The 12,493-nt window shown below is 39.6% G+C and overlaps 1 protein-coding gene across 1 annotated transcript in view; it reads right to left on the reverse strand.

Annotated features, from left to right (window-relative positions):
* The window catches only part of Tmtc3 (transmembrane O-mannosyltransferase targeting cadherins 3), a 35,797-nt gene that overhangs the window by 23,241 nt on the left and 63 nt on the right, over nt 1-12,493 (reverse strand). Inside the window, exons 2-6 of the mRNA XM_051206272.1 lie at nt 6,054-6,269; nt 4,825-5,043; nt 3,268-3,367; nt 755-870; nt 168-340 (exon numbers count right to left, since the gene is read on the reverse strand). Coding sequence (XP_051062229.1) covers nt 168-340; nt 755-870; nt 3,268-3,367; nt 4,825-5,043; nt 6,054-6,257 — 812 coding nt within the window. The 5' untranslated portion in view covers nt 6,258-6,269. The remainder of the gene's footprint in view (nt 1-167; nt 341-754; nt 871-3,267; nt 3,368-4,824; nt 5,044-6,053; nt 6,270-12,493) is intronic.

Genomic DNA, 12,493 nt, shown 5'->3' on the forward strand with positions numbered 1-12,493 from the left:
AATGTGTTGTTTACATAGTATATGTAACTTTATGAGTATATTGATATTTTAGTAAAGCTTTTGAAAAATTAAGAATAAACTAAAGACCTTCTGGAGCATTTATGATGACCCAAAATCTTAAGTAAAAAAACCAGACCAGAAAAAAGCTAAGATGAAGAACTTCATACCTTGTAAATACTGGAAGTTGAGACTGAATAACTTGGACTCTAATCACGACAAGTAACAACGTACTGAACATCAAGACAATGAGTTTTATTAGTGTCTGCAGCATGGAAAAGGGAATGCTACCCTTTCCACGGAGAAACTGGCCAGCAGCTGTACATAATAACGGCAAAGTATACTGAAAAGAAAAACACAGTTTCAGTAATAAATAATACCAGTGCATGCTTTCAATAGTGCAGTAACTGTAAATGTACAGTCAGAGCCAAGTGAGAGAAATGGTAAAGTAATGTGACGGTTTCTGGAACTGATACGGAATGGACCAATCTTGGTAACCCTGGCAAACACTGTCACAAGGTTACTGGAACTGCCACAAATTCACAAAGGTTCTAAGTCCTCAAAAAGTGAAGGTGTCCTAATATTACAATAACTTTTTGGTGGGTAAGAGGGCAAAATACACTGTTTGTTATATATTATGCCATTATTATAGTAAGCAGACTGTTTTATATGTAATGATACACATAGAGAATAAGGTTATCAAAATCTGACTTAGCTAGGACGAAAAAAGAAAATAAAAAATTTTATTTTTCCTTACCCCTTGGGCAACAAATACTTCATATACACAACAAATTCCAACAACTGTGATTCCTTGTTCTTTACACAATGTTGCAACAGCCACTAAAAGCACTGTCAATGCAATCGGGGTCCATGCTACAATTTAAAAATAGAAAATATAATCTATACAAAAGTTTCTTATTGACTGATACCTTATATTTTATGGTACATTTAAACTGTGCACTTTTTACACTGTACTGTCAAAGCAAAATATCAAGATGCAAAACATAAGTTTTGTGGAGATGAAAGTTATCTAGGGTAATACTAACTTCTAAGATAAAGGTAAATTTGGATAAATTAATAGGGCAGAACACGGTAATGAGTGCACAATCTACCAGAAAGGAAGACAAATTATCTGGAATTATGCAGGTACTAGCAAGGGTATGGAGGAAATGGAACACTTTCAGTGCTGGTGATGGAATGTAAAGAAAATGGAATTCAAATTCCTTAAAAATTAGTAAGCGGGGCGACCTGCCCCAGGCAGTGAGGGGAAAGCATGGCCCTGCCCAGTGCCATGACTGAGCTCTTCCACTCATGACCTAGGGGTCAGCTCTCCCGCTTGACACAGGTGGCGAGGGGGCAGCATCTTCCCCTCACCCACACCACCACATGGCAAATGAGGGGTATAGTGAGATATTCACTTTGTCTGCACCTGGGGCACTGACCACGCCCACTGGGGGCAGGGACAGGGGCAGAGGTTACTTGGGGGAACTAGGTCTGAGGAAGGGGCTCTAAGAGCTCGCTTGCTTGCAGCATGGGGAAAGAAGAGCATCCGGAGGCATCCTTGGGACCAGGAACCTGCTGGTGTTCATCTGTCTATGTTGTGAGTTGTTTCTCCCTGAATAAACATCTATTCAGCCTATTTGTTTCTCCTGATCCTTATTAAACATCAATGGAGGGGGCCAGGCCCAGCTCTCCCTCTCATGCCTTCAGGGCCATCTTGGCTCTACTGAGCTGCCTGGCGAGGTGTAGGGCCCACTTTTCCGAGTGCTGTGCCTGGTAAGGGGCAGGGCCGTTTCTCTCTAGCACTGCATCCAGTGAGGGGCCAAGCCCTATCCTCTCAGCCCTTGGTGCTAACAGGAGCCATGGGCATCAACACATGGGCCTTGGCAGCAGCCCAGGCCTGGACAACACCATGGCTCAGGGTGATAAGCAAGTCACCCACCCCAGCCTGCTCCTCAAACCTTCACTTCTTCATGTCGGCCTCTCTCCATAGGACATGACCCACCCTGTCTTTCTCTCTTCCATATCCTACCATATATCTGCTCACCATCACTGCCTTGCGGCTCTGGGCTGAGGAGCGTAGCTACCTGGGGCAATGCTGGAGAGCTCACCATGGTAGTGAAGAGAGGAGAGCTGGTGGGCTGACCAACCCTGCAATCACCCAGGCCCAGAACCAGGGCTGTGAGCTGGCCCACTGCAGCATCCACCCCACCTATGATCTGCTGGAGCACATGAAGGGGCCTGTCCTGCAGATCCAAAGCTACAGGATCTCCATAACAGAGGACGTCAGGATATCCAAGTCCCAGTGAAGGCCCAGTATTGATAGTGTGGCAGAAATACAGGTCCCATTAAGTTCAATTAGAGAACAAAATGTTCACATTCATAGTACCTTGGTATTCTACATTGAGATGCTACAGCCAAAAGAAAGCAGGGAAAAACTTGGGAGTTTAACATTAACCAAATATAGGTTAGGATTAATTAGGGAGCTTTTTTCTGTCCACTATGCCCATACTCTTGGGGGAAAAAAGGGAAGGTAATGTTTCAATTATATTCTACAGTAAGCTACATAGTAGAGATATATTTAACTATGATGACACATAACAAAAATAAATTCTAATAGGCTTTGAACTTGCCTAAACAGCATCATGGACCAACTACATGGTTGGGGCAATGGTTGAGTGGGTAATGCACTTGTTGTACAAGCAAGGCAACCTCAGTTCAAATCCTTGGAACCCATACATGCCAGGCACAGCTGCATGTATGTGATCCAGGCACAGCTGCATGTATGTGATTGCTTTGCTACTACAGCAAAATGCAGAGACAAGAAAATTCCCAGACGCTTGTGGCCTAGTACACAGCAGTGAACAAGTTTCAGGTGGAAAGTGAGGAACAGTATCAGAGATTGTCCCCCGATAGTCACAAGTGTATGCCTGTACTCCAACACAGCATGCAAGCACACACACACACACACACACACACACACACACACACACACACACGTGAAGAATTACTACTTGCATTTTTTTTTAATAGGAAAAAACAGATGAAATTCAGACTGACTCTGAAACTGACATTTTAGGACTATTTGATCACAGAGAGGAATCTGCTGGGTAATGATAAAATATAAATTACATGTATTTTTAAAATATAGACAATGTTACCTGTCTTATATTTTTATTCATGCTAAAGGAGAACAATAAAGGCAAACCCCAAATGTCATCGTAATTATGAAGCACTTAACTACAATAAAAAAGTTAGGTGGGTATTTACCTATGGAATTATCTGGTCCTTTTGATTTAGTATATGACAAAAATGCAGCCAGAAAAAAGACAGATGATAAAAGCTCAGCTCTTCCTACAACACCTGTTACCTAGAAAAAGAAAAACAGGACACCCATGTTAATGCAGGGTTCTGAAATTTGTTATGTATAATAGTAACAGCTTAAAACCTAAAACCTCAGCTTTTCAAGGGCATGGTTTTGTTTTGTTTTAATATGTGAGCGCCCTCATGTGGTAGATTTAGGTATCATTCATTCATGAAAACCTATCTTGTGAATAGGTCTTTATTTTAACTTGGCAAATATATTAGTTTTGTGTATTCTTTACTACCTTTCACATAATTATAACATCTTTTGCAATCACAATACAATATATAGACGATACACACACACACACACAATGTATATATAGAACTCTACATATAGAGTTCTTTAAAAATCTGTCTTCCTACATTATTTTCTTAACATGAGTATTTTCTTAGTATGAAACTATAAGTTTGCTAATTTGCAACTAAAGAAATTTCAAAATCTTTTTTAACTAAAAACACAAAATTCCCAAATCTTGCCTTTTAAAGAAATGAAACCTAATGTACAACTTAAAGCAATTTATCTCTTTTGTACATGCATGGAAAAACTCAGATGCCACATGGTTCCAGAGTGGGGAGAGGGGAGGAGGGAAAGAGAGAGAGAATCATTCTTCAAAAACAAAACAATAACAACAACAACAACAAAAAAAAAAAAAACATTTTTTTCTTAGAAGAAAAGCTTATAAAAATGCACCTAGAGTATTCTTAGTTCTTCCCTGGAAGGCATTTTTAGAGTGTCAATGTAAATAAGAACAATTATTTTGGATATATCTTCCTAAGAAGTATGTTCATTTGTATTTTTCACTAATAAAATTAAATGACTATACATGTAATATATAATAATCTGTTATATATTAATATACACATAATATTATCAATGTTGGGTGTCTTCTTCCATTGCTCTCTAGTTTTCTTCTTTGAGGATTTATTTTATCTTGTATGTACAATGCTCACATGTTAAGTGCACCGTGCATGCGTAAATGCTTGAAGAGGCCAGAGGAGGATGCTACATCTTCTGCAACTGGATTTACTGAAGGTTAAAGCTGCTATGTGGCTGCCTAGAACCAAACCTGGGTCTTCTGCACTTGCAGCCATGGCTCTTAAGCCCTGAGCCATCTTTCCAGCCCCTGTATGCTGCTTCCTGGAGAAAGGTTCTCTCAAGAAGCCCAAAACTCAGGGATCAGCTACATCGAGCCCCAGGGATCCGGTTGACTCTACCTCCACACTATGGGATCCCAGGCATCTGCTGCCACATTTGGCTTCTCACATGGGTGCTGATGATACAAACTCAAGTACACATGCTTGTGATAGATCACTCTACCTAGGTGTACATTCTAGAACGAATACTGTTTCCAAACTATTTCATTTAAAACTTTTATATAACTGGTAGGAAGGACCGTGAGAGGGGCAGAGTAAGGCTGCACTAGACCAGGGATAGCTAAGTGCTTTCACAGTTTCACTTACTGCTTCTGTGTGGATCGGGTGCACCGCAAAGAGCAGGGCAGCAATCACACTGCTCCTCTTGTCCAGAAAAAGTTTGCAGACTTTAAGAAATATCACACTAACAATGGCATGAAAAACCGTGTTTAGGAGATGGTAAGACATTGGTTTTAGTTCACTAAGTAGATAATTTAAGCGAAATGTCAACACTGTTAAGGGTCTGTATGACTTGTGGCTTCTCTCCTAAAAGGAAAAACAACCATTGATTATTAAAAGCCTTGGAACTTCAGGCTACAAAAAGCAATCATTGTTTTGCTTATTAAGATAATGATCAAACAAATGTTACACAAACAAAAAATCATGCTATCTCTGGAAGGACGGAAGCACGAAGAGGTTCCTGATTGGGGGAATGGGTACCGGTCATAAGAGACTGAGAAATAGATGCCTGGAGTATTACAAAACAAGTTTCAAAACAGTTTACTCAAAAGTGACTGACAGGCACTGTAGACAAATGCACTCATTTATTTATCCTCAAGGTATCATTTGTTTTTATAGAACAGGAAAACGCTTTACTATCTAAAAGCTGCAGTGTATTTCACACACCTAAAATGAATGAAAAATCTAAAGTAGAATCCAGTCTATAGGATCCAAAGATGAAAAGGTTTAATCCTAAATAAGTTAACACCGACTTTCAAAGTGATTTTAAGTAAACCTTTTCTTACTGCAGAGAAATAGGCAGTATGTACTTATCTTTAGAATCTAATCTATTAAATTGAATTTATCACATGTAAATGGTTAAAATTATCAATCACTTCTGTAGTAACACCCGTTGCCCTATGTATACATATTATTCTCACATCTAAATATTATTTTTAGAAAAGTGATTTAAGATGCACTGCCAATCAAACAAATCCAGTTTTTAAGATAGGGAGCCATAGGACACAGATACATTCATAGCTTTTAGGGGGAAGTATTTTTTTCAAACACTGAAAAACATCTGGAAACTGATCTTCTTAAAGCTCTTCATATTGGCATTCCCTTTTAGTGAATTTTCAAGAATTCTCAAAGATATTGAGGCTTGAGTTGGATATCATTGGTATACTGGCTAGTTAGCAATTAAATATCTATCTAAACATATTAACTTAAATGAGTATTAAACTATATTTGTTCTTTAGAGGTAAGTGAATTACACCTGTAATATGTTTAATTTTTTATTAAAAAGCTAAGTTTTATATACAAACATAATTATTTACCTCAGACATAGGTGTCCCCCAGAAATCATTCTGAAATAAAGTTTTTAAAGGCGTAGATGGATGCAGATCTTTGTTATCTAGAATTGCTGAAACATCATCGAAAACAAACCCACAGAACAGACTGTTCCAGTAGCAGGCAGCAACCACACCAACTATGATAGTCACTTCTTTGAAATTAATGTCAGCCATCTTTCCTTCAGGCATTGATAAGCAAAACTGGAAAACAAGCAAGATGGGAATGAAATAAACAAAAATTTCCTCCAAATAATTGCAATTTTAGTGTCCAATATATTTAGAATAAATAGTGCACATCAATGCTTCCAGAGATCAGCTTAAATACCATCTACTTATAAAGAAGCACTCACGCTTAACTCCATAATTTTAAGGAAGACTTCTTTCTTTCTCATATCTTAACCTTTTTAGACTTCTGTCTCTAGCTAGGTAGACACTGAAGTCCCATCTACTGTCATTGGCCAGCTCGCTGGGAAGCAGACACACAGTGCATCTTGTGGAAAACCTACACAATGAGCATCAGATTTCCATAACTAATGGAGCTTCTATTTCAAAGTGTATGTGTTTAAAAATTAATCTAAATCAGAGCTTCTGTAGCTTTGTTGAGACTACAGCCTGTAAAAGTATTTGAGTCCTTTCATTCTGGTGTATACTAGCAATTACACAATCTTATCTTATTTATGGGACTTTGTCTTTTGGATATATGAATTTATGACCTGTATGTAAATCATTTTTCTTTGCCCACTGCACTGAAGGCTTTCAGCTTAGAATTTAAGAGCCACTGCTTTGGGAAATACTGAGTTAGGGGAATGGTGCAGAGAAGAAAGGGCTCTAATAACTGGAAAATACAGAAAATCAGTCAAAGTGAAAAATGATTTAAAACTAAACGAAACTGGCCATTTTCTGAGTAGTGTCACTAGACAACTGAGTATTACATTATCACTGGTAAAAATGCAGGATTACTAGTTCCTAAAAAATGTTTTTTTTTTTTTTAAAAAAAAAAAAAAACTGTTGCTACCCAAATACCAAATCTGTGAGTAAGGTACTTAGACAGCAATTGCCTTTAAACGTATGAAGATCTTACCAGAGGAATCACCTAGATAGGCCCCATACAACCACAAAAGCTCCGAAAGAGAAGGGACACCTGAAGGGTGTGATCTCTGCTGGGAACCGTAAGCCAATAACTGGTAGCAGTCCCCACTAAGTCGCAAAGGGGGGGGGGGGGAGAAGGATTCCTTTTTAGAGCTTTAAAAACAACCATTGACACTTTGGTTTTTTATCTGGCTAGAATAATTTTGTACTTTTGATTTTCGAATTGTTAGCAAAATAAATATGAACTATATTTGTAGCACACTGTAGTAATGATGGACATTAATGTACTATTCACAGAGTCAGAAGGTTTGAGATCTGAGATTATCTGCAGGAGTTCTGACCATATCAGAAACGGAATGAGAAATAAAGTACATACACAGAAAAGGAGAACGGAGAAGTTTCAATTTCTCACTCTCAGCTACAGAATATTCCTTTACCCTGCGTGAATATATGTCACTGTGATTGGTTTAATAAAGGAGCTGACTGGCCAAAAGCCGAACAGGGTAAGGTTAGGCGAGAAAGCCAAACTGAGAATTCTGGGAAGAAGGGCAAACTCTGAGGAATCTTGCAGAGAGAAGCAGGATGGGCATGAGAAAAGGTGCCAAGCCAGTGGCAAAGCACAGGGGAGACAATTTAAATGTAATTGTTAGCTAGTTACAAGCCTGAGCTACTGGCTGAGCATTTATAATTAAGACACCTTGTTGGTTACTTGGGAGCAGCTTGCAGGACAGAAGCTTCCACCTACATCAGCCAATTGGGACAACACTAACTAAATAGTGTAACTAGTAAACAACAGATAGGGAAAGTGGAGAACAGAACCCAGTTGTGGCAGTCAAACATCCAATGGAACAATTTCAAGGAGAAGGATGCATTTTAGCTCATGGCTAAATGAATGGACACCTGGTTCACTGCTCTGGCCCTGTGGCATGGGAGAACAGCATGGAAGGAAGGTGTCAGGGAAGTAAGCTGCTAAGCCAAAGGCAGGAAAGAACAGGGAAGAGAGACACAGAATGGACGAAGGGGCAAGTCAAATCCCTTAAGTGAATGCAGACCCACATCCTCTACCAGGCTCCACCCACCAATTTTACTACTCACCCCCACTCCAACCCCCCTACCCTCCCACCCCCGCCACCCACTCTGTTGAGACAGGGCTTCTCTGTGTAACAGAGTGCACTCAGTTATGAACAGATTGCTTGTATTACAGAACTCATGATGCTCCTCTGTAAGCTGTACTTGGGGCCAAGTACTCAACCCACATCTGGAGACATTTCCTATGTTGGTTAACGATTTTCTATATGAATGAACTATAACATTGTGGAAGTTGCCAGTTTTGAGTTTAATTTACTAGCTTTATCAAAGTTAGTGGAGTTGTCATGCGATACACAGCACTATGATCAACAAAACACATGCTGAATGGTAGGCTGCTGGGATGAAACTGCCCAGTGAGTAAGATTTTTATAGCTTGTGTAAGTACACTCCAGAATGATCACACAATGACACCGGTTTAATGATACACACTTAAGAATACTTTCCCACCATTTAATGACATCTAATTACACTGTCAAAGTTTGGCTTAAATCAGGCATCTCATTTAAGTCCTAATTAAAGATGAATAGATTCAAATTATAAATTTGGTTTTGAATTAAAACTATTTAACCCGGTCTTTCCTTTTATGGGTGCTTTTTTAATTTTGTCGTCTTCCAATCGCATGTATATAATATTACTCTGACCTCCATCTCCCTTTGTCCTACCCCTTCCCTACAGATCCAATTCCCATATTCATGTCTTTTTCTTTTAAAGGATAGCAAATAGAGATTTATTCAGGCAAAGGGTGAAGCAAATACTAAGAGCAAGGAAGGCTCCAAGGAAAACTATCCCTACCTGTTAATGTTGTCAATTAAAAAAAAAAAAGAGTTCAGTCTTTTTGAGTCTTAAATGACCTTTTATCATAAACAAAGTAAGATTTTAGGTTCTAAAGATTAAAAAAAAACAAAGCAAAACAAAAAAAGATTAAAGAATACAGAGTATAAAGTGTCAGTTTAAGAAAGTGGGATAGATCCATGGCATCTATATAGTTAGGTATGATTATGGCACTTTGCCAGGCGGTGATGGCCTATGCTTGTAATTCCAGCACTCTGGAAGCAGAGACAGGTGGATCTCTGTGAGTTAGAGGCCAGCCTGATCTACAACGCAAGTTTCTAGGACAGCCAGAGCTGTTACACAGAGAAACCCAATCTTGGATGTGTGTTAGGGGGGAATATGGCACTTTTAAGCTACAGAAGTTCCATTTAGTAATCATAATGTTCAGTTCTAATGTAAGCACCAAAACTCTGAACTTAACTCTGAGAACTGTCCTCTCACCCTCCAAGCTTAGGCTCACTGCAAATGAGATATAATCTGTATGTTGATATGGTACTTCATATATTTGTTACACACACACTCGGAATATGATCTGCACTCCTTCATGTAGATATGGTAATTCATATTCTTGTTACACACACACTAATTTTAAGGTAGAATAAAGAGACAAGGAGAACAAAAAGCTGCTTACTTGACCTCTATATTCAGACTCTCATGGGTGTCTGAGGGTTTTCTGAAGACCAAAACCCCATATAAGGGCAGGGAATGTAGTTCAGTAGTAGAGTGCTTTGTTAGCATATACTATGTTTTGTTTGTGTGCGCATGTCTGTGTAGCTTGAAAGCTCTTATTATGTAACCCAGTCTATTCAACTCTTCTGCTTCAGCTTCTTGTCTGGGATTACCATTATGTCTATCTTTGTTGCTACTTAAAAGAAAAATTATTTTTTTCATCAAGTGAGATCTCGAATAAATTCAGGGTAATTACAAAGGGACTAGAACATGGGTTTTAAAGACTTCCCAGAGGTGTGTGCCATGAAAGGGAAAATTAGTCCTAGTATAGGTCCTGAGTGCAGCTGTGGCTTTGTTCAAGGTTTTCTGCAGGATAGAGCTGATGAGGAAGTGCTTACATAGTACTCCTTACTAGACAAGATTCATTGTGGCTATTAGCATATATACACATGCATGCAGCATAAGCACCCAACTTGTGTGCTTACAAAAAAATTATCAGCATACCTGCATGTAAAATCCAACTGTAATTAAAGGTCACTCATGAGCTATATTTAAATTCAATTCCTTCAACAAAATTACAAAGTTCTTCTTGGGGTAATAATCTAATGATATACTTGGGGAAAAGACAACGCTATAGGGCACACCTAATTCCTTCCAGTTGTTTCTTGGGAAATCAACAAAACCATTCAGACCTTCTCTATGGCCTCCTCTATTACCATCTTGAAGTCTACGAAGTGTGTATGCAAAGTGTGTGTTCACACTGAATCATACTTATCCTTCTGGCTACCGTTTGCTGAAGAGAGACAAGTGTCTGCTTGTTATAATACATTCCTTTACCTGAACATGAAGTTCCTTCTGGAAAATAAAAATCCTGAAAAACACCTTCACCATAAAAGGCATTAGTTAATAAATTCTGTATGGTCATGTATTATTTTACAAACTAAAGTAGTAAGTGAGCAATAGAAAGGACACAAATTTAAGTCCACTGGTACAGAAGACAGAGGTAACAATTACAGAGGGCAAGGCTTTCTCACAAAGTGATTTTGCTTAGATAAAACTGTTGATACAAGCCCAGGTTAGACAGAACACAGGTCGAGGCAAGCCCTCCTGCAACAAGGCTATTTACAAAACTCTCCCACAAAACTAGCTCTTGGAAAAATAAAGAAATACTGATGGGAAAAGTATGTTAGCTATTTAAAACTTACCTGTCAAGCTGCAAGCTCAGACCTTCAGTAAACGACCTGACTCACAGTTATGTACAATATATAAAGACCTAGATCACAAACTAATTTGTTTCCTGCTATACTCTTAAGTCAAGCACAGTGTATTAGCTCAAAATACTGTTGAGATAAATAGACAATGGAATTTAAGAAAACATACTTCAGTTATGATTGTCACTGAGATCAACAATCTTAGCTTCGTGCCAGTTACTAATTAACTACTTCTATGACCTTATTCTCACTTCTGAAGAGAATAAAATTTATCAATCGACTATGAACCTTTGAAGATATGACAAATATGAACAAGAAAGAGAGGGAAACAGGGGCAGAAAGACCAATACAAACAACCCAAAACTAGTAATGGAAAATAAAGTATGTATTAAAAATCAAGAGAAAATATCAAGGTGTTGTGATCAAAAACAAATTATTAATATATTAGTTTATGTGCTCAATAAATACTGTTTGCATCTCAATATTTTTGACAAAAAAAAACTGAACATGAAAAATACTCCATACTCTTTGAGTAAACAAAGCTATAAAATTAAAGTGTGCAAAACACAATTCAAATTTAACATTAAAGTTTAAAACAGTAAGACTGCAGTGCAACTATTTCACCTATTTCACAAACACCAGCTTCTACAGTGGCTGAGTGACGTGTCTACATTAAATGAGGAAACTTTTCCAAGTGCCAATCTCTTAGATGGAGAAGGAGGACAAGGTGTGCACTCATTCTGCTGTGCCTCTATCAAGAATAAGCCAGAAATCGAACAGTATTTGGGGGAAAAAGCAGACATGGTAATCAGTCCTACAAATCCGACGTGTTTAATATTTATTCCAAATAACAACCCCCCCCCAGCTTTTCCTTGTTTTTCTCAACCGCACAGAATTTTTTTTTCCCCCAAAAGTAAAATGTATTTGTCTACAGTTTTTCTTCTAATTACTCTGTGTGTGCGCCCGTGTAAATGAGACACACTGTTTCAAATAGCCTGGAGCTTCCTAAGTTACCTGCTGGAGTGTAGCAGCTATGAAGTGGGCAAAAGATGCCCGGGTAAGATGGCACACACCCAAGAAGGCGCCTTCACCTACGACTCCACCCCCCCCCCCCCAGTGGTACCCAGCAAAGGACAGCGGAATGCCTGAAGTTGGCGCGGGCCCCCCACTCTCCGCTCCGCAGGGCTCCCGTTCTCCGGCCTTCACTCCCACACTTTTCACAACCGAATACGCTAAATCCTGCAATGCTGCAGGGGGCAGGCGGGCGGGCCGATCACCCCACCCAGTGAACTCGGGGTGGGGTGGGGAAGCAAGCGGGGGCAGCTCCACTTCCCCAAAGCTCAGGTGAGATCCCAGGGAAGCAGGAAACTTTTCTGTTTCCACTTCCTCCCCTCGGAAGCCAGTGAGAGGGAGGGAGGCACCTGGGCAGCAGCGGGAGCCCTGCCCTCCTCTGCAGCCCCCGGCGGCCCCGCCTGCAGCCCCCGGCGGCCCCGCCTGCAGCCCCCGGCCGGGGCGTCCCGGAGCGCTGACCCCGAC

Source organism: Phodopus roborovskii, unplaced genomic scaffold, assembly GCF_943737965.1.
Source record: "Phodopus roborovskii unplaced genomic scaffold, PHOROB, whole genome shotgun sequence".
NCBI lineage: Eukaryota > Metazoa > Chordata > Mammalia > Rodentia > Cricetidae > Phodopus > Phodopus roborovskii.